At 39.9% G+C, this 23532-nt stretch overlaps 1 protein-coding gene across 1 annotated transcript in view; it reads right to left on the bottom strand.

Annotated features, from left to right (window-relative positions):
- Positions 1 to 23532, bottom strand: part of LOC126195336 (origin recognition complex subunit 6) — a 98212-nt gene that overhangs the window by 48479 nt on the left and 26201 nt on the right. The window contains exons 3-4 of the mRNA XM_049933910.1: positions 12672 to 12835; positions 5982 to 6056 (exon numbers count right to left, since the gene is read on the bottom strand). Of these exons, the coding sequence (XP_049789867.1) occupies positions 5982 to 6056; positions 12672 to 12835 (239 nt within the window). The remainder of the gene's footprint in view (positions 1 to 5981; positions 6057 to 12671; positions 12836 to 23532) is intronic.

Here is a 23532-nt window from a genome sequence, read left to right on the forward strand (position 1 = left end):
GGACACTGGGTTGCACACAACTGCCCTACCAGTCAATGAGCATGTGCGGCATGCATTTGTGCAACTTGTTGATAGGAAGCAACCTCTAACAAGGCGCTTAGTAACGTATGGCCTAAGTGAGGCCTCACTAGCTATCTCTTTATAATTATATGTATGCAGCCAAGAAGAATCCTGTACAACCAGTTAAGTACAATATATATTATTTTTTACCAACAACTTCTAATTATTTTAGTCGTTGCAGATCCAGACCATGCAGCCAGCACCTTATCGACATTACTGACAAAGCTGCTGTGACTTATATGTTTCTATTTAGCATTGGCCACCAGTCAACACTGGTGACGACTCGTTCGTCGTCACCATAACAGTTTGAACTGTTGTCCACCTAAATACGAGTCCAGTGTGCTAACCACTGTGCCAACTCGCACTGTAAAGGGAGAAAACTCATATGACTTATCCGTAGTGTAATGAATAACATTGTGGTTTAGAGATTTGGGTGCGACAAATTCACATCCTGCTATATGCTAACATTTTTTGTCCATATTAGCATTGTTAACACATTCTGGGACTTAGTTATGAATGTAATACAAGTATGTTCTGCAAAATTCGTTCCTGAAACATTTACATCTGATAAGAGAACAAAGGATGAAATAAATAATTGGCTGTCCATTTCCAAATATTTGGTGATTTCAGAGTGTTTGGCTAGGCAGGAACCTAAGAGAACATCTTCCTTTTCACAAATACCTCACTGTTTATTTCCCAAATATGCAGCCATTTCAGAGTGAGTGGTTAGGCAAGAGCCAAAGAGGACAGCTTTAATTGCCGAGACAAACAAGTAATGATAAAATTCATATTCTTCCTTCTCACAAATATTTGGCTCTTTGTTTCCAAATATGTGACTATTTCCAAGTGTGCGGTTAGGCAGGAACTAAGGAGGACACCTTAATTGTTGCAAGTGAAACGATGAGCAGTAACATTCATATTCTCCCTTGTCACAAATACTTAGAATGTTGCACAACTACAAACACTTTCCTGTAAAGAGTCCTCACTACAACTGAGATTCTCCTGTCACTTACGCATTCATAAACATCAACTTTGCACTATAGCAATCAACAAATCAAAAGCCTCGTTTCTCATCACCTTTATAGCATCACTACATTAGGATTATGTCAGGTCATGCAAAAAGTAGTGTCAAAATTACTCGATCCACAGACATAAAATGAGCTCCCCTTCTGGATGTTTACAAGCAATACACTAGAGGTCACTGTGCTCGCATCACCAGAATATGCTGCACTGCCATTAGCTACAGAACACACACACACACACACACACACACACACACACACACACACACACGTTAATTCCAATGCCTTTCACTGTATTTCACAGTTTTCAGTTTTATTCACCATTTTCATCAATTTTTGCTTTTTTCTGAGTGAGCACAAAGGAAAGATATCTCAAACACACGTTTTGACGTATAATTTGTGGTCATAGCAGGTCAGAAAATAGCTTGATTACCTTGTACCCAGATACCAATTTCAATTTTCTGACGAATTTTCGCTTGCTGTTATATACCTGTGATTTTTTAAGAACTGATGAAATTCATTACCACAAATTATTGTATAACTATTGTATTGTAGATTTAATTTCCTTGACTTCTACAGATTTATTGCCATGAATTGGAGAGGATTACGATTTTTAATCACATACGCTATTCACAAATATTTTTGTTCATGTTTTGGAGGTTTTAATGTTTTCCTCGAGTCTGAATTTTCCTCACTTTTACATTTTTGAAGTGTGGACCACATGAAATCGTGAAACAGCAGTTTCACTGTATTTCTCAGCTTACCAATGGTATGTAACATGTCATGCACTCTATTAACAAAGACAAAACAGTAATAAGAAGCTATAGTGGCTTGGCCTGTCTCACAGTCAGCGACATAATAATGGACTTGAAGCCTGTGAGCCTACTGTATAAGCCAATGGGTTAATCGTTAGAGGAGGACAAACTGCCTTTCTATACTACATACACTATGGAAACAGAGCATCTACTGCACAGTTTTCACCCCATTAGGAGATTTGCCAATTTGTTTCTGAAATTTTCAATGATTTCTTGTTGGTCAGAAATGTCAGATAGTTAGTAATATTTTGTAACTGAAATGTAACGCTGGAAATCAAGTGTACATAGTCCAAAATGTTCATCTTTTCCTGTGTTTTCTGGCAAAATAATTCACCTGTGGACAGTCACAAAGGACCAGTTGTGTTTGGGCCCAAACAGTTAATGGAAATGTGCAAAAATGGTACCTTTGTACAGGCATCTGCAACAAAATTTTCAAGGCTACAGAAATCTCAGCGTATCAATATTTTTATTTATATATGTGTGCTCCAGTATATAAACAGATAACTGTTTATTATTCTTGTCTTCCTGAAGCACTGTATGCTAAATATTTACTTTTATGCACTTGACATACAAAATAGATATTACAGTACTTCACACCTCAAGTCTGTGTATTTGTCAAAATAGTATCTTCTGTCAAGGATAAAATGAAAAATAACAAAACTGCTTGGATCATTCTCTAGCTGACAGTTTTGCCCCAAAGGCAAATAATCAAATGCACAACTAAGTGCACAATCCTTTCCAATCAAATGTGACACCATACCATGCTTGTATCACAAGCATTTCACTATCCATTATATTCCTTGTTGAGACCTTCTATGTTGACAGCTTAAGCCTGTGCTTTCAATATCTGTAGAGGAGTTATCAGTTACGCTGACATTGAATAATTTATCCCCACTGTTGCTCTTTGTATCTCTGTTATCTGTTCCTATGAAAATAGCTGATGACCGAAACATTGTGATACCTATCTTGGTAAACAGTAACACACCATGTGAAACTGAATGCATAAAAATGGGAATGCAGCTGAACACAATCAGCCAAAAGAGTGAAAAGCTACTGAGGTAAGGGAAAGAAAATCCACTGTATGGGTAAACTCGTTAACAACACACAGGTATCCGAGGAGCGGTGCAACTATACTCATCATTAGCACTCACGAGTACAGCAAGGTGGCACGAGTTAATTCATCAACAGTGCTCAAGGAAAACACAGAGAAAGTGCTTCATCTCATCAACAGTGCCTGTAGACTGGCGTTTCATTACAATTTAACTTGTAAACATCAGGCAAATGGTTAAAGAGCAAAATAATTATTAGCTGGACAGGGTGTATACGTGGACAAAGAAAAAAAATTCCCGGATTTCCCGATTAAAAATACACGTTCTCCCGGGTGAAAATTCGCTTTTTCCGTGTTAAGTGACAGTATACTCTTCCTCGGCAATGTAAAACTCATCAATCCTTTGAATGTTTATGGTTTTATATACCGACGTAGAATTTCCAGGCACTTTTATAAAATGAAACTCCCGGGGCGGTGGGCATGTACGCTGCATATTTTCGTATTACGATGGTATAAATTTGAATTCCACCAAACACCGCATGTCACTTTCCGAAGCACTGAAATCGAGATTGCGATGCGCTTTTGTAAGCCTGTCATGGCTCATGTCACTTGATCTCGCTCGCTGCTGACAGCATAGGTCACGTGATGTAGTCAGCCAATAGCAAGATCACTCTTAAGTAGCGCGAACACACAAATAAGAAAAGTTCATGGTTTAAATTAAGATACATCACACAAATGTGCCAGTAAAATTTTTAATAACGACGCAAATGTCTGATCTGGGCTCGAAATTCTTCTAAATGGTCGACCTCAAAGAATTGATTTTTAAATGAGAGTCAAACGCTTTGCGATTTAAGAAATTCATCGTACGTTTTCGCACTTAGTTCATCTTGCGCAAAAGGAAATTTGCTTTGAATGTAACGCTTTTCAAACCACCATTCGCAATATTTTCCCGCGACCAGTTAGAAATAGGTTCGTTTCAGCAGTTGCAAGACAGCGCCAGATAACAGGCGTCACAGAGCTTGCGCAGTTACGACGACGCAGGAAACCCCCATGTTCGTACGTGTAAAACATTAAAAGATATTAGGTCATAAAAGAAACAAAACATGAGGATACTTCAAGAGCATCGGAATTTCGTGAACCACACTAAGATGAATAATTTGGCTTAAACTGCACATTCGTATGTCCATATTCGGGTGTAAATTTTCTTGGAGTACCAGTGCAGTATTCTCATGTTTGCTTCTTTATTATGGTATAATGCCATACATGCACTTGAAATGCAGCAAACAGTTGAAATCAGCCAAGAGTGTGAAATTAAACACTTCGTTTCAAATAAATTGACTGCCTCAGCAGAAAAGAATAATAAAAGCCAAATCTCTTTAGCAAACTGACAAAAATAACTTCATTGTTCTGCAAGACGATTAATGCTTGACTGTCAGAAAAGTGAAAATAAAATCTGAAACTAATAACGTATTTTAGCCTTCCGTTACTAAGCGAACGTATTTGTGTTCATTTGATAGTTCCCGGCCACAAAAATCCGTTTCTTTATCATTTAACGTGAGGGCAATAAACGAAGACGAAACAACTAAATCACTCAACGTAAACACAGGTCACGTGGAGACGACCCACCTCTCCACCACAACTCGGACTGCTCTGTGTATCAGCCCCAGATTTACTATATTTCCGAACCGGGGCAATATTAGATAGTCGTCCAGCCACCCTTCTGTAACCAGAAGCGGGAGAAGGTACTACTCATACGCGACTAACCTGCGCATGTGCAAGAGCCTGCCCACAACTACTCGAACAACTCTAATTTAAACAGTTGTCACGTCAAGCTCGTCGAAGGCAATTCGTTGTCATGAAGCACTTCATAGTCTTCCTAAGCCTTCGACACATTGTGCTGTTGGCAGACGCTTGTATAAGCACTGTGTTTTGTTGTTGTATACGGCGCATTTCCTTTGCTACTTACGTTTTATTTTCGTTTTTTTTTCTCTCGTTCATGTTTTGTTGCTGCAGTATTATTCTGCAGTAGCGGGATACAGTAATATCCTTTGTTAGATTATTTGTTCTTACCAGTGAAAATCACAAAAATTTAACTGAAAACCAAAACAATGAAAAATTCCCGGAATTCTAAACAATTCCCGGGTTTTTCCCGGTTTTCTCCCAGATGAAAAAATTCCCGGGTGTTTCCCAGATCTTCCGATTGTCCCAGGTCGTATACACCCTGTTGGATGAAATGTAGTATATGTAAGATACTCATCAGATCAGTTCTTACCTATGCAACAAATGTCTGGATGCTAACAAAAGCCAATAAATGATGCTTACAAATTTTCTAAAGGAAAATAAATGGAAAAACTATAGCCCATTTGGCATCTGTGCAGGTAAATAAATAAATAAATATTTTAGAAAATGAGGACACTGCCACATTTATAACATCACACAGACTAAGATGGCTAGTATATGAATAAGGAATGATATGTGACTTTTAAAAGAAATTATGGAAATGGGTATAAGATATTATGGAAATTGATATATTATAACAGAAAAAGGAATAGACCAAAATGAAAATGTTTACATGATGTTATATAGTATCTGGTAGCAATGAATGCATAAGATAGGAATGAGAAAGCTAAAAACTGACAAAATTAGGAAAATGGTGAAGCAAGCCTACGCTAAAACTGAACTGCAGAGCTGTGTGATCCAACAAGGTACTCCGTGTGGCATTCCTGACTCCTGCTCTCTAAAGTCTGTAATTAATTACTGACAATTCTTATTTCAGAGATATCAAAATGCAAACTACAATATAGTTCTAGAAAGTGACAGATTTTAAGGAAGAAGTCTTTATGTGAAAGCTACAAATATGAAGAGACAAAAGTGGAATATGACTTCAAATAATGTATACCTGTAACAGGATTTTTGTAATATGAATAATTTTGAAAATGTGAGGTTCCAATGAAAAGAAAATTCGTATTATTGTATAACAGAATTAACTTTACAACAAATCTGAAATAGCAAAAACAGTTTTGTGATGAGGCTTACCTGCAAGCTACATATACTGCAATTATACCGTACATCTTGTCATTTTTTTCTGCAACAGCATTTTGTTCCAAATATCTGGCAAGAAAGGCAAAGATTCATAAGACAGAAGTAAATTGAGGGTGAAGTGCACTACCTTACTCTTGCTATAGTCACCATATAACTTAATGCACAAAAATTTGACTTCATCGAAGTGACACATGTAATAATTATGAGGTAAGATAAAACACCTTTCACACAAATTTCACAGCTGTAACTAATTACACTCTAGTTTTCTAACATAAATACTGTCCGCATATTTAGTAGCAGATTCTCTCTCTTCACTGGCTACAAAAATTACACAGAATAATTCAAAAGCTAAAAGTAATATATTCATAACAATGGACTGTAGTATCAGTGACATAGTAAAAAAGTAAAGAGAAAGTATTAATAAACAACAACTCAAGATTAGCTCGCTCACGGTTAGAGCTTTAGAAGTTTAACAAACGTGTGATATGCACCTCACTGCACCACTGAAGTTTGAAGTATTGTTTTTTATTGAAAGAGTTATAACAATATCAAACCACTTGCATGTCATGTAAAAGCTTAATACACTGAAAGTAAAAGTAAAACAATATAAAATGTAGAGAGAAGGGCAATGGTAAATCAAGAGACAAAATTATCTTAGTAATTAAAGATAATGACCAAACAGTACATGATGCCAAACATGTAACAAACCTCTTTAACAGTCACTTTCTAAATGTAAACGAGAAACTAGGGACAGTCAGCTTACAACAAAAAGCATTGCAGTACACGTGATAGTCAGCACCACAAGCATTCAATCAATTTGAGATCACTTCCAATTAAGCCAGAAAAATAATTAAGTCCCTTAAGAACAAAAATTCTCATGGATTAATAACATTTCAAGCAGAATACTAAAGTTGTATTCTTCTGATATAGCTATTGTGGTCAGCTGTACCTTTTATACATAATAATGTATCTTTCTAGACACATAAAAGTAACACATTGTTAGAACTTTATTTCAGCAAGCATTAGGAAAAGTATTAGTAAGTACCTAATTGTTTGACTGTTAATCTCCTCCTCAAAAGTTTTGGAAGAGATAATGCATTTAATCATTGAGCATACCTGCAAATAGAAAATCCTGGGCCAGTCACAATTTGAATTGTAGAAGGGCTTCTCCACTGATCATGATATTTACTATTTCACTGACAGTGTATTAAAATATGTGAATGACAAGATTTCACCTACTGCAATTTTTTGTCTGAGGCATCTGACAGTGCAAATAAATTTTAGTTTGGAGAAACTTACAACTCTATAGCTTTTGAGATATAATGAGTAAGTGGATCACTTAATATTTAACTGATAGAAAGCCAAGTGTTACGTTATACTGGACCACTGTTGTTCTTGCTATATATGAATAACATTCCACCTTACACTGATAAAGCAGAAGTTGTGCTCTTTGCAGATTATAAAAGCCTCATAATCAAGGGTACACAGTACATTCAATTCTAAGCAAGGCCAGGTATATCATAATCAACAACAATACAGCACGCGAGGAAGAAAATATGTAAAACTGATTTTTCAACATTCTCATTTGTGCATAATGATTAGCACTAAAGTAAAAAGGCAGCTGAAACAAGTAGGAAGATTTACATGTTTGGGAAGTTAGATGAAGATGCAGTAGTGCCACACCTCAAATAGACACTTAAAACATTTACCCAGAGGCAAGAACATGTAGAAGAACTGTGGCTAAAGTTTAAAAGAATAGTTGACCAAACACTGGACAGTTTGTACAGAGTACATAGCTAATGACGGGTGGGACCCTCCGGGGTATTCAGTCACTTCTAAAGAAACAACGACCTCTGCATGATATGTGAAAGACAAAGCGCAGAGGTGTGGAGAGATGCTGAATGAAATGCATTTAGCTGTGAAGAGGACAAAGCATGAAACATTAAATGACTGCGCTAGCAGAATCTTGTGGAAAGATCTCTCACAAAATGTCGAAACCCAAAGAAATTCTGCTCATATGTAAATTTTATAAGTGTCCAGACACTCATGGATGACACAGAAACTGAGATGGAGGGTAGAAAAACAAAAGCAGAAATACTGAAATCGGTTTTCAAATGTTCTTTTACTAGGGAAGTCACAGATGTACAGCCCCATTGCCAATGCAAAGATGAGTGACATAGATGTTAGTGTCAGCAGCATTGAGAAACAGCCAAAATTGGTATAATTAAAGTAGGCTCCAGGGTCCAATGGAAACCCTGTCAGATTTGATACAGAATCTGTAGCAAAGTAGTTCCTATTTAAACCATAATAACTCCAGGGTGTATACGCGGACAAGGAAAAAAAAATTCCCGGATTGTTCCCGGATATCTCGTATAAAAAATATGCTTTTTCCCAGGCGAAAATAAACTTTTTCTGTGTTAAGTGACAGTAGGTTTTCCGTAGAATTTCCCTCAGAACTGTAAAACGTATCAATCCTTTGAATGGTTAACGTTTTATACAATCGCATGGAACTTCCCGGAAAAAAAAGAAAAGACGGGGCAAAGAAGTTTTGGAGAGACTTTTAATAAAAAAAAGAGAGAGAGAGAAGTTTTGGAAAGACCTTTGATTTGCAGCAACATATACGCTGCATATTTTCATATTACGAAAGTATAAATTCACATTGCACCAAACACAGCGCGTTAGTTTCCGGAGCGTTGAAACCGAGGTTGCGATGTCCTTTTTTAAGCGAGCCATATCTCAAGCCACGAGATCTCGCCAGCCGATGACAGCAGCTATTCAGAGCATAGGACACGTGTTATAGTCACCCAACAGCAAGATCACTGGTTACATAGCGCGAACACACAAGAGGAAAAGTTAACGGTTTACGTTAATGTACACAGTACCGCATATCTACAAGAAAAGTTAAGCTTTCACATATAATTTTGGTCTCCAAGATTAACAAGCTACAACAGAAGCTAAGCTTTCACATGTAATATTGATCTTTTTTTGCGTGTGTTATACTTTAAGATACATCAGTAAATTTAAAATTATGACATAAATGTCTCGGCTCGAAATTCTTGTAAGTGGCTGGTCCTCAAACTGTTCAGTTCCGAACGCTCTGTGATTTAGAGATCCATCCCACTTTCTCACGCACAACATAATTCATCTTGCGTAAAAAGAAATTTACTGTGAAAGTAACGCGTTTCTAACCACCGTTTGCAATACTAGCCGGAGACTGTTAGAAATAGGTTCGATTTTCCAGTTGCCAGAGAGCGCCAGAAAACAGGCATTATTGTGCGTGTGCAACTGCAGTGGTGTAGGAAGCCCGTATGTTCGTGTGTATAAAGCACTACGAGAGCTTACATTACACCATAAAAGAAACAGTGCATCAGAGGATACTCCAAAGAGCATCGGAATTTCGTAAACCATACTAAAATGCATAATTCGGCTTGGAAGTGCAAATTGGCTTTTTCCAGATTCACAATGAAGTAGGTCCCATATGATATTAAGCTTTTAAGTGTGGTTTTTGGGATGTAAATGTTCTTGGAGTACCAGTACTCTACGATCTCATTTTTGGTTCTTTATTATGGCATAATGCCATATATGGCAGAAGATAATATCGTGCACTTGAAATTCAGCGAACAGTTGGAACTAGCCAATACTGTAGAATGAAACACTTCGTTTCAAATAAAATGATTGCCTCGGCGGAAAGATTAATAAAGCCAAACTTGCAAAAATAGCTTCACTGTTCTGCTACTAACTTGGAAATAAAATAAAATCAGAAAACTGAAATTAATAATATATTTTTGCCCTCCGTAATTATGTGAATGTATTTTAATTCACTTGATAGCTCCCGGCCACAGAAATCCGATTTGTTTTCATTTGACGTGGGAGCTGTACACAAAGAGAAGCAGCGAAATCACTTAACGTAAACACGGGTCACATGGAGACTAACCCCCTCCCCACTACAACTCAGACAACTCTGTGCAAGCGTAAATCTGGCAGCTAGGGCGCGCGAGATAAATTTTTCTCGTTTGCATCTGGCTGCTTGCTGCTACTACCGATACAGCTAACAGCCAAACTTCAATTAGCGGGAAGCGGGAGAAGGTACTGCTTATACACGAGTCAAATGCGCATGCGCAACAGACTGCTGGCAATTGGTCAAACAAACCTAATGTGAACAGTTGTGATGTCATGCTCATAGCAAGCAGTTTATTGTTACACTCTGCGTCCTACAGCCTTTGACATATTTTTGCTATTTGCAGACGCTTTTGCGTACACGGTTTTTTGTTGTTGTAAATTGGACATTTTCTTTGCCACTAAAGTTTTACCTTTTCCCTCTCGTTTATATTTTATTGCTGCAGTATCATTCTCCAGTAGCAGGATACAATAACATTCTTTACTAGAGAATCAATTCTGCAGTCAAAACTACAAAAATTTAACCGAAATCTAAAGCAATGAAAAATTCCCAGGTTTTTCCCGGTTTTCTCCTGGATGAAAAAATTCCCGGGTTTTTCCCGGATTTCCCGGTTGTCCTGCGTCATATACACCTGAACTCACAGATCCCTTGAACAAAAAACTGTGCACAGAGTTTGGAAAGAAACTATAGGTCACATCAGTTTTCAAAAAGGGTAACAGAAGTGATCCAGAAAAAATAACCTCCTTCAAGCTGACCCATCATGCATTCCAAAAATACTGATCGTACAAGACCCAACATGGGCTTTTTTCTTATGGCATCCTGAGAAAAGGCGTATGACTTGGTAACATAGCAATGTATATTAATGTAAGTACAATTATACACAGCATCGAACAATATTTATGACTAGGTTGATGGTTTCTTGCTAGGGAGGATGCAGCATGCTATCTTTTGTAGAGACTCATATGGAGAGTCATAAAAAATATAGAAGTAACAGTGGGTGTATCACAGGTTAGTGTGTTGGGACCCTTCTTGTTCATGTTGCGTATTACAGACTAGACATATAATATTAATAGCAACCTCAGACATTTTGAACACGATGGAGTTACCTACAATGAAGTACTGTCTGAAATAGCTGTGCAAATAGTCTATCTGTCTTGGATAAGGTTAGAAAGAAGTGTACAGACTGATAACCAGCTTTAAATATACAGAAATTATGCACTTTGCAATACATAAAAGCTTAATATCTCGTTGTTACAGTATCAATGATTCACAGTTAGAATCAGTCAACTTCTACAAATATCTGGATGTGACTGTTTTCGGGATATGAAATGGAATAGTCCCATAATTTCAATTGGGAGTACAGTACTGGCAGACTTGGCTCGATCAACAGGATACTAGGGAAATGCAGCCAGTCTACAAAGGAGACAGCTTATGAATTATTTGTATGTCCTATCTTAGAAAATTGCTCTCGAGTGTGGAATCTGTGTCAGATTGGACACATGGAACATATGTCAAAAAACCTGAATTAGCAGACTCAGAAAGATAGACATAAATTATCCTGCAAAAATCTACTCACAAACTTTCAAGAACCAGTATTAAGTGAAAAATCTAGAGATATACTTCACACCCATACATGATGACGATTATAATATCTTAGGCTGGGTGCACAACAACATCTTAATCACCACTCCCAGACCCCTAGACATCGTTCCTGTAGAGTCTGTGATGACAAAATTAGACTAACTGTGGTATGCAGAGGCATTTACGTACTCATTCTTCCCATGTTTCATATGTAACTGGAATGAGAAGAAACCCTAACATGTGCTACCATGCTAAGTACTTGCTACCTACACTTCACAGCAGTTTGCAGAGCATGGAATTCACACATTATAGATCCTGCCAAATGCTTGATTATAGTAACATTTTCATGTCTGATTGCTGACTTTGTGATGAAAAGATTACAAAATTAGCTTAATTTGTATATGTCAAATCACTGATAAAATACAGAATAATTTTCTGGAGCAATTCTACACAGAAACACACAGAATTCATTGCACAGCAATGTGCAATGTGCCATCTAGTTACAATCCTGAACTTATATGTCACCAACTGTTTCACAAAAACAGGCAGTGCTACTAGCAACTGCTTCACAATACATTTATTCTTTTTTGAAGTTTGTTGTTAACAATCTGGCACTATTTGAAAATAATTTTAGGTTAATAAATATAACACATTAAACAAAAATAGCCTCCACTATTCGCATCTTAGTCACATAAAGTAAGCAGCCATAAAAATCTATGACAACTCCCTAGTGAATAAAAGGTGACGGCAGATAGTTTAAGTTTCAAAAACAAACTGAAATGATTTTTACTTGATAACTACTACTCCACAGATTACTTTCTGAGTAGGCAGTATGCACATGGTTGGGCTACATTCATCAAATTTTGTCATTGACTGAGATCTTAACGAAAAGATTGAATTACATAAATGGCTAGCATAGCCATGTTTACACTGATAAAATGTAACCTGCTGACATGTTCCACATTGTGGTAAGTTGTCACTAATAAGAACCATGGCACAAGGAAAAAATACTAAACTAAACTGAAAATCAAAATGAAATAGTTATGGTTATAACACATCATACATATGGTTATAACACATATTACACATTAAGTAGATAATTTATGGATACACAAACACATGGAAAATTTTGCTATGGATGATAGCACTGTTGCCACTATGAAAAATTTTAAAGAAATATTAATGAGATTTTGAAGTTCACTTACTGATCCAAAATTGTCTGAGCAAAGTTGCTTATTTCAGAAATTCCAAGTTGTACACAAATTTTATTCACATCTAGTGTCTCCTCCATTCCTACAAGCTTTTCTATTATGCTGCGATTTGTTATGTATAATCTATTCTTCATTCCAGAAAGTCTTACAAAGTCATCCTGGAAATAGACAACATTCAAATAATTTAAATCAGAGGAGTGACATATTATCATCAATCAAAAGAAAATGTTCTTTGTTACTGGACATTTCTAGCATCCTGCACATAACATATAATACAATGTCTAAATCATCAAAGAAAATTACTTACCTAATGTTAAACAGACCTAATTAACAGTTGTATAACACTAACAAGATTTCCAATTTGCACATTTAACTCAAAGATGATTTAATTGTGTTTTCCACTTTAGTTGCTTCATTTCTACTGAGTAGGGTAAGTTCAGGTGCTGAAAGTACTAACACAATGCCTGCTTGTGGGAATGCACTAGTCACGCTGTGGTATGTCAAGTTTTCTTCTATTATAATTGCATATATAGTTTTTCATTGTGTACACTACAAATCAATAACACACATCACGTAATAAAAATACACATGGAAAATTTGTGATGGATGACAACACATTTCCAATGAACCAGTAAAGGATATTTGCCAAAAGTTACTGTGCAGGTAATTGAAGTAAATTTCACGGACTGCACAATAACTTCAGATCTCTGAAACAATTGTGCATAACATCCCTAAAAAGCAACTGAGACTGCATACATAGAAAGCCCAGATCCTACAGAGGTCACTGTCAATATATAAGCTTCAACAATGCCGCTCCACATGCAACATTTTAAATCATATTGCCAGACAACAATTTTCTGAAACACGTTAAAAGTATTCACAATTCCGAATATGGACAGCCATCAGCTGTATAATAGAATGATGACAATGAAAATTTGTGCCAGACCAGGACACGATCCCGGACTTACCGCTTATTGCAAGTGGCCGCCTTACCATTTGGCTATGCGAGCATGACTCATGGCCAGACCCAAACTTCCATATGTTGTTAACCAGGTGTCCTTAACCTGTACGCATACATCTACTATGTATATTCCCATACATGGCAGATATTTTACTTGAAAGTTGCTTGCCCAGTGTCAGCGGATAAATAGGGTACTGCAGTGCTTGTGTTATTCAATTACGATGCAATGCCCAACATAGCATTGTAATTTGGCACAACAAAGTCTTCGCAGTATCTTAAAATTTTCCATGTCAAACACAGTGTGTAATCTAAATGTCATATTGCAGGAACAACAAATATGTGTAACTTCTGGGTATGGGTTTCAGAATATCCACATAACAGAATACTCAAAGAAAAATTTCCACAGCAGTATAGGGGACAAGATAGACCCTGACATGGTCACCTCATTTCACGTAGCTCAACTGCTTCTTTTGGATTTAATTAAGTACTGGGTTTATATCCCTAAAGTACAGATCCTCAACACCCCACAGTATTCATGAAACTGCCGGCCGCGGTGGCCTCGCAGTTCTAGGCGCGCAGTCCGGAACCGTGCGACTGCTATGGTCGCAGGTTCGAATCCTGCCTCGGGCATGGATGTGTGTGATGTCCTTAGGTTAGTTAGGTTTAAGTAGTTCTAAGTTCTAGGGGACTGATCACCACAGCAGTTGAGTCCCATAGTGCTCAGAGCCATTTGAACCATTTATTCATGCAACTAGCAGCATCACTTCACACTGTGGAAAGGCTATGAGAGGGAACTGACTACAGAATGCCAATCCACTCTGTAAACCAAAGCAGGCCAAGTTAAAAATTATAATATTACTGTTGCAACTGAAATTCTAAACTAAGAATTGTGTGTGCAATCAGTTATTTATCTGTATTAGTTTGAATTTTGGAAATTTGTAATGTTCCATCCCTTTACCATCTTCCGTAATTTGTCTGGTTTTTCTTAGATTTTTGTCTATTTTACTAATTTTATCAGAAGGATGATTCCTTTGAGTTTCCCCCTTGTTCTCTCAAGAAGCGGTCTCTCTCATCATGGAGTCTGAGTGACCTGCCTTTCATTTCTAACTTTCCACAGCCTTTCCTTCTTTCCTCCCTGGCAAATGAGGCAAAATTGCTGTTTCTTCTTCGCATTCCACTGCCCCTTTTTATACATATCAATAAAATAAATATTCTAATAGATTAATCAGGGTCAATTAATGGAATGGGCATGCAAAATTCCACTTTAAAAATCATTTTGCTTGTAACTGGAAACAAACCAACATTTTCTGTCAACAATGGGCATCACTTGAAATATGTCATGAGAACTGTTTGTTTCGGCTTACTACAGCTACACAATCTGAAAACAAAATTGCAAATATCTACTCAAACACCAGAGAACAAGTGCCTGACAACTCTTAGGAAGCAAACCATGTATAAACATTTTCAGTTTTAACAGGGTCTATGAGTAGTGCTGGAATTTCACCTTATCATTGTAAGGTTTAATGCCAAGCCATTCTATTTCCTTAATTTCTCAACCCTTACTGTTGATGTTGTATGTTAATGACTTAAATTATTAATGGAAAATCTCATATTAAGATGTGAAACAAATACTAACAAAGAGATAGAGGGGCTGGCCAGTACTTAGCTCAGTACAGCCAATAGATTCACAAAACAGAACAGAAAATTTACATTCCTAGCTTTCATAACTTTGTTCCTTCATCAGGAAGGGGAGAGGGGAAAAAAGGGAAGAAGGGAAAGTGGATTCAGTTACTCACAACCCAGGTTATGAAGCAACAGGGAAAGGTAAACCGGGAGGGTAGCAAGGATGGAGGCATGGTTGTCAGAGGGAAGCCAAAGATATTCTACTGTTAAGTACTGTGCCAGCTTCAAACCAAAGAGGATGCATACAGAAGTAAAGAGGTATATAGTATAAAGATAAACACAACTATGTAGGATGAAAAGATGCATGAATGGCTAAAGAGGAGAGGGAAAAAGGAGAAGACTGAAGAATAAATTGGAGTGAGGTTGGTTAACGTAGGTTCAGTCCAGGGGGATGGCGCGATGAAAGGATGTGTTAGAGTGCAAGTTCCCATCTCCACAGTTCCGAGGGAGTGGTGTTGGGCGGGAGAAGCCAAATGGCACGTACGTTGTAGCAGGTTCCTAGGTCCCTAGAATTATGCTGGACGGCATGCTCTGCTACTGGGTATTGGACATCTCCTAGGTGGACAGTTCATCTGTGCCCGTTCATGTGCTCAGCCAGTTTAGTTGTCGTCATACCGATGTAAAAGGCTGTGCAGTGAAGGCATGTCAGCTGATAAATGACGTGTGTTGTTTCACATGTGGCCCTGCCTTGAATTGTGTATGTTTTACCAGTAGCAGGACTGGAGTACGTGGTTGTGGGGGGGATGCATGGGGCAGGTTTTTCAGCGGGGTCGGTTACAGGGGTAGGAACCGCTGGGTAGAGAAGGTGGTCTGGGAATATTGTAGGGTTTGACAAGGATGTTACGGAGGTTTGGGGGGGGGGGGGGGGGGGGGGCGAAAGGCAACTATGGGTGGTGTAGGGAGAATATTATTAAGGGATAATCTCATTTCAGGGCTTGACTTGAGAAAGTCATATCCCTGGCGGAGTAATTTGTTGATGTATTTGAGGCCAGGATAATAGTGGGTGGCAAGGGGGATGCTTCGGTGTGGTCTGGGGGTAGGAACATTGTTGTTGGACGGGGAGGAATGTATTGCTCGGGAGATCTGTTTGTGGACAAGGTCTGCAGGATAGTTGCGGGAGAGGAAAGCACTGGTCAGGTTATTGGTGTAATTGTTGAGGGATTCGTCACTGGAGCAGATACGTTTGCCACGGATACCTAGGCTGTAGGGAAGGGAGCGTTTGATGTGGAATGGATGGCAGCTATCAAAGTGAAGGTACTGTTGTTTGCTTGTGGGTTTGATGTGGACAGAGGTGTGCATGTGAGCTTCAACAAGATGAAGGTCAACATCCAGGAAAGTGGCTTGGGTTTTGGAGAAGGACCAGGTGAAATTCAGATTCGAAAAGGAGTTGAGGTTATGGAGGAAATTAAGGAGCGTTTCTTCACCATGAGTCCAGACCACAAAGATGTCATCTATAAACCTATACCAGGCCAGGGGAAGCAGCTGTTGGATCTTCAGGAAAGCCTCCTCCATGCGGCCCACAAAGAGGTTGGCATAGGACGGAGCCATCCTGGTTCCCATGGCCGTTCCTTTGATTTGTTTGTAGGTCTGGCCTTCAAAAGTGAAGTAATTATGGGTGAGGATGAAGTTGGTAAGTGTGATGAGGAACAAGGTTTTTGGAAGATCTTCGGGTGGGTGTTGGGAGAGGTAGTGTTCAAGGGCAGAGAGACCATGGGTATGTGAGATGTTTGTGTAAAGGGATGTAGCATCTATGGTGACAAGAAAGGTTTCAGGTGGGAGGGGAGTGGGAATGGATTTGAGGCATTCTAGGAAGTGGTTTGTGTCTTTGATGTAGGATGGGAGTCTGCAGGTGATAGGTTGGAAGTGTTGGTCTACCAGAGCTGAGATACGTTCTGTTGGGGCTTTGAAGCCTGCCACAATTGGACGGCCAGGATGGTTCTCTTTGTGGATTTTGGGTAATAGGTAGAAGGTAGGGGTACGTGGCTCAGGTGGAGTAAGTAGGTCTATAGAAGCCGTTGTGCGGCCTTGTGAGGGACCTTGGATTTTTAGGATTTTCTGCAGCTCAGTCTGGATGGAAGGAATGGGATTCTGGGTAACAGCTTTGTAGGTTGAGGTCTCGGAGAGTTGACACAGTCCTTCTGCCACATACTCCACAAGGTCAAGTACCACAGTTGTGGAGCCTTTATCCGCCGGGAGGATGACAATAGAGCGGTCTGTTTTCAGCTCCTTAAGGCACGGGGTTCAGCTGGGGTGATGTTGGGGGTTGTCGGGATGTTCTTCAAGGAGGACTGGGAGGTAACACTGGATGTGAGGAATTCCTGAAATGTCTGCAAGGGATGGTTTCGGGGGAGGAGTGGATGATCCCTTTGGGAAGGCGGTCGAAACTGTTCTAGACAGGGTTCAACACTGGGTTTAGTATTTGGGGGCTGTGTTTGGGTGGTGAAGTGATATTTCCAGTTGAGGTTCCGGGTGAATGAGAGGAGATCTTTAACCAGAGCAGTGCGGTTGAATTTAGGCATGGGGATAAAGGTTAAGCCTTTTGATAGAACAGATGTCTCTGAAGGTGAGAGGGATCTGGATGACAGGTTTAGAACTGAATTGGGACTGGTGATATGTGGCATGTGACTGTGGTTATAGTTGAGATGTGGTATGTGTGGGGTATGTGCTGGGATTGGGAGATTGAGTAGGGTGGCTAGGCTAGGTTTGTTGACTATGAGGGGGGTTTGTTGAAGGTGCTGTTGTGGTTGGTGTTTGTGAGGGATAGGGAGAGGGACCTCACTTCTTAGGTGTTGCACTAGCACTGTGGATAGTTTTTTCAGGTGGTGCGTGGCATGGAACTCAAGTTTACAGCTGGCTTTGTAGACAATATTAATATGAGGGCTGTTCAAAGAGTATCTGAATTTCCTTTATACAGTCAATCTTTATTCATATACAATATTTTGAAAAGAAAAGTTGCTACTCACTATATAGCAGAGATGCTGAGTCACAGACAGGCACAACAAAAATACTGCCTTTTTGTTGTGCCTATCTGCGACTCAGTACCTCTGCTATATGGTGAGTAGCTACTCGTTACATGCCATCCTGGGTTTTCCATTGTTTGATTTACTCAGATGCAATTGTTTGACACTAATCGCTTTCAAAGTAGTCCCCTTCAGCTTCTCCACAGCCTTCCAATGTGCTGCTACTGCTGGAAGCATCGCTGGAAAGCCTCTCTTGGTATGGCACACAGCTGCTCCATTGGATTCTGCATAATGTCCTCCCTGCTCTGAAATGTGGTCTGTTTTAGAGACTTGGGAAACCCCAGAAGTCACTAAGTGCTACATGAGGGGAATAGGTTGGAAGACAAACCACAACAGTGCAACAGTGTTGTGTTTGGCCACAAAACTCTGAATTAATTGTGAGTAATGAGCGGGTCTATTATCATGGTGGAGGTGCGAGCTGCCTGCTAATTAGCATCTGGTTGTTTGTATGTCACTGCTTCATGAAGACGACACAGACCTTCTTGAAAGAATTCCTCATTAACGTTAGTACCTTCTGTGGTGTCCTTGAGACAGACCACCACTGGGCTCAAAGAAGACAGTCAACATAACTTTAACACTGCTGCAGTCCGGCCTTACTTTTTTCGGTGTTTGGCATCATGAATGTTTCCAATGCAATAAATGGTACTTTGTTTCTGGGTAATATCCATATGCTGAGCACTCATCACCAGTGATCACTGTGTTAAGAATATTGAGATTAGTATTCACAATATTCAGCACGTCCTGTGTGATCTCCGAACGAATTTGCTTCTGCTCAGTTGTTAGCAACTTTGGCACAAATTTTGCTGAGATCCTCCTGCGGTCTAAATGTTCTGTTGAAATGGAACGAACAGACCCAATACTCATTTTAATCTGATCTGCAAGTTCTCTGAACATCATTCATCTATCCTGCATTCCAGGGTAATTACAGGATCAATTACAACCTCGTTTGCAGATGTTAAGAGCCTATCTGAATATGCTTAAGCTTCACTTAAGAGTAGTCATCTTTGAAACAGCTGTACCAATGCTTTATCTGTGTGGTACCCATTACTCCACCCCCGAACACTTGTTGAATCTTGCATATTGTTTGTTTATACATGGGAATGCCAAGCTTAAAACAAAATTTGATGCAATAATGTTGTTCCAATTTTTCTGTCATTTTGTCCGCAATACAAAATCTGATGGCTACAACTTACGCGTGTTCAGTCGTCAACAGCTAGCAACTGACTGACTGTTTTGTAACAGGTTAAAAAAGGCATGGCCAAGGCAGTTGGAGAAGGAGGCAAGGACAAGGGTCCTCCAGACCCAGCATGTAGCAGGAGATGCCTCAACCCCAACCACTCATCCCAGCATCAGCCTCAAAATTGCTTAAAACATTATATCTTCCATGGAGAAAACAGAGAATCAAATCGACGGTTCACTTTCACAGAAAAGATGGAGAACCAGTCCAAGTGTCTACAAGTCATCTGCCAACAATAAAGGCAAAGAATTTGAAATGTTCAGCATGGAGAGCCAGGGGGGCAACATTACACCAGGATGTGTGGGAGGGAGGGGGGCCGGGAGGTGTTGCTCATTAAATAAATTAAAACTATGGAATAATCTGGTACGACTGATGTAGAAGTAACGTAGGACACTGGATTCCTTCTGGGAGGAATGAAAGGAAGAGCACCATGCAATAGAAGTCTCCTCAACAAAGCGGATTTTATTAGATGAGGTAGTAGTTCACCAGATGTTGCTCTTGGAGTGATGAAAAGTCTTATTTCAGCCCATGAAAATGCACTTGAGATCATGAAGTGAATGTTGGACATGTAACTTCATCTCTTGTCAAATAGCCATTTCATTTCCCAGCATACGCATGCAACCAGAGAAAGACGACGGAGCATGCAGTATGGCTCAGGTCAGAAAAAAGGTCACAAATAGCAGATACGAGTATCACAAGGTGACTAGAGTCACATCAATCAATAACTGGGAGACTGCTCATGGAGTCACTACAAATTAAATCACAGTCAAGAGAGGTGTGTTTCATAAAATGTGGGGTTCTGTTAGTGGCTCTGAGCTCTGCTGCAACACACTACATGTTCTCGGCAACAAATGTTGTTCTTGACAGGCAGGGGATGTAACAGTTTATCCCATCTACATCTACGTCTGCGTCTACACGGATACTCCGAAAATCACATTCAAGTGCCTGTCAGAGGGTTCATTGAACCACCTTCACAATTCTCTATTATTCCAATCTCCTATAGCGTACGGAAAGAATGAACATCTATATCTTTCCGTACGAGCTCTGATTTCCCTTATTTTATCGTGGTGATCGTTCCTCCTTATGTAGGTCAGTGTCAACAAAATGTTTTCGCATTTGGAGGAGAAAATTGGTGATAGGAATTTTGTAAAAAGATTCCGTCGCAACGAAAAACGCCTTTCTTTTAATAATTTCCAGCCCAAATCCTGTATCATTTTTGTGACACTCTCTCCCATATTTTGCGATAATAAAAAACGTGTTGCCTTTCTTTGAACTTTTTCAATGTACTCTGTCAGCCCTATCTGGTAAGGATCCCACACCGTGCAGCAGTATTCTAAAAGAGGACGGACAAGTGTAGTGTAGGCAGTCTCCTTAGTAAGTCTGTTACATTTTCTATGAGTCTGCCAATAAAACGCAGTCTTTGATTAGCCTTTCCCAAAACATTTGCTATGTGTTCCTTCCAATTTAAGTTGTTTGTAATTGTAATACCTAGGTATTTAGTTGAATTTATAGCTTTTAGATTAGACTGATTTATTGTGTAACCAAAGTTTAACGAGTTGCTTTTAGCACTCATGTGGATGACCTCACACTTCTTGTTATTTGGGGTCAACTGTCACTTTCTGCACCATTCAGATATCTTTTCTAAATCGTTTTGCAGTTTGTTTTGATCTTCTGATGACTTTATTAGTCGATAAACGACAGCGTCATCTGCAAACAACCGAAGACGGCTACTCAGATTGTCTCCAAAATAGTTTATATAGATAAGGAACAGCAAAGGGTCTATAACACTACCTTGGGGAATGCTAGAAATCACTTGTTTTACTCAATGACTTTCTCTCAATTACCATGAACTGTGACCTCTCTGACAGGAAATCACAAACCCAGTCACATAACTGAGACGATAGTCCATAAGCACGCAATTTCACTACGGGCTGCTTGTGTGGTACAGTGTCAAAAGCCTTCCGGAAATCCAGAAATACGGAATCGATCTGATATCCCTTGTCAACAGCACTCAACACTTCATGTGAATAAAGAGCTAGTTGTGTTTCACAGGAAAGATGTTTTCTAAACCCATGTTGACTGTGTATCAATACACCGTTTTCTTCGAGGTAATTCATAATGTTCGAACACAATATATGTTCTAAAATCCTGCTGCATATCGACATTAACAATATGGACCTGTAATTTAGTGCATTACTCCTACTACCTTTCTTGAATATTGGTGTGACCCGTGCAACTTTCCAGTCTTTGGGTACAAATCTTTCGTCGAGCAAACGGTTGTATATGATAAGTATGGAGCTAACGCATCAGCATACTCTGAAAGGAACCTAATTGGTATACAGTCTGGACCAGAAGACTTGCTATCATTAAGTGATTTAAGTTGCTTCACTACTCCGAGAATATTTACTTCTACGTTACTCATGTTGGCAGCTGTCCCCGATTCGATTTCTGGAATATTTACTTCGTCTTCTTTTGTGAAGGCATTTCGGAAGGCTGTGTTTAGTGTTGTGTGCATTTGAGGTTTTCGGGCGCTAAACAGCATGGTCATCAGCGCCGAAACGCATAAAAACAGGAACACATGCAGTGAAGGGACGAAGACGGACAGCGAACAAGGAGAGCGGCTAAAAGACACAGACCTGACGCAGTTACAAATCCTCACATACAAGAGGAGAAGAAACGCACTAAAAAAGGAAAGGAAACACAAGGAAAAGAGAACAGAAATCGAAGTGAAAAAGTAGGTAATCGTGACTGGCGGACCTCTTACCTAAAGCCTGGGTGAGCCAGTCACCCAGCAGCACATTAAAATCCTCTCCCTAAAATCCGAGGCAACAAATTGGACAGGACACAAAACCGTAAGACCTTAACCACAGTCGTTGCGTCGTCTTGCAAAATAGACGGCAAATCCCGTGGCAAGAAAACCACTGCCCTCTGGTCAGGGAATAAAGGACAGTCAAGTAAAATGTGGCGGACAGTAATCTGGACGCCACAAGCACTGCAGATTGGTGGGTCCTCCCGCCGGAGTAAAAAACCGTGCGTTAAGGGACTGTGCCCGATGCAGGGGCGAGTGAGGAGAACCTCATCCCGCCTGCATGACTGGTAGGACGTACGCCATGGCCGCGTGGTGGCCTTGACGAGACGCAGCTTATTTTCACCGACTGCCAGCCACTCCCCTTCCCATTGATGCATAACACGAAAACGCAAAAGGGAGGTAACAGCATGGAGGGGGACAGCACATTCAACAACATGAGGGAGGGAACATGCATCTTTGGCAGCCACATCCGCCAGTTCGTTTCCCCTAATACCCACGTGCCCCGCCACCCAGCAGAAAGAAACCTCCTTCCCCTGCCGTTGCAGGTGCAGTAGGGCATCATGGATGTTCTGGACGACCGTATCTGCTGAGTACAAGTGTTGCATGGTCTGAAGGGCACTCAGGGAGTCAGAACAGATGAGGAACTTAAGACTGCGAACACATCTCATCTGCTCCAAAGCCCGCAAGATCGCAAACAATTTGGCATCAAAGATGGTAAACGCCGCAGGAAGTCTTAACTTGACGACTCGATCAGGGAAAACAACAGCACAACCAACAGAGTCCCCCTGTTTAGAGCCATCCATAAATACTGGTACATGGTCGGGATGCTGGTGTAAAATATCGGAAAATAAGGAGGTAAAAACAAATGCAGGAGTGCAGCTCCTCCGGTACTCCGACAAGTCTAAAAGGACGCCGGGCCTCTGGAGCAACCAGGGAGGCAGGCGGGTAAAACCTTGTCATTGGGGGGCCACACGCTCCACACCAAGGGACTCAAGCAAATGCTTGGCACGAATCCCAAATGGTCTCGTTGCCCTGGGACGACTGGAAAAAGAGATGTTCCATAGGCGGTCGGGCAACGGTAGTGTACACAGGGGAGGTAGGACAGGCAAGGAATTGACACACCCGTCGCACCATGAGGAGTTTCC

This window comes from Schistocerca nitens, chromosome 7 (assembly GCF_023898315.1).
Source record: "Schistocerca nitens isolate TAMUIC-IGC-003100 chromosome 7, iqSchNite1.1, whole genome shotgun sequence".
In the NCBI taxonomy this organism is placed as follows: Eukaryota; Metazoa; Arthropoda; class Insecta; order Orthoptera; family Acrididae; genus Schistocerca; species Schistocerca nitens.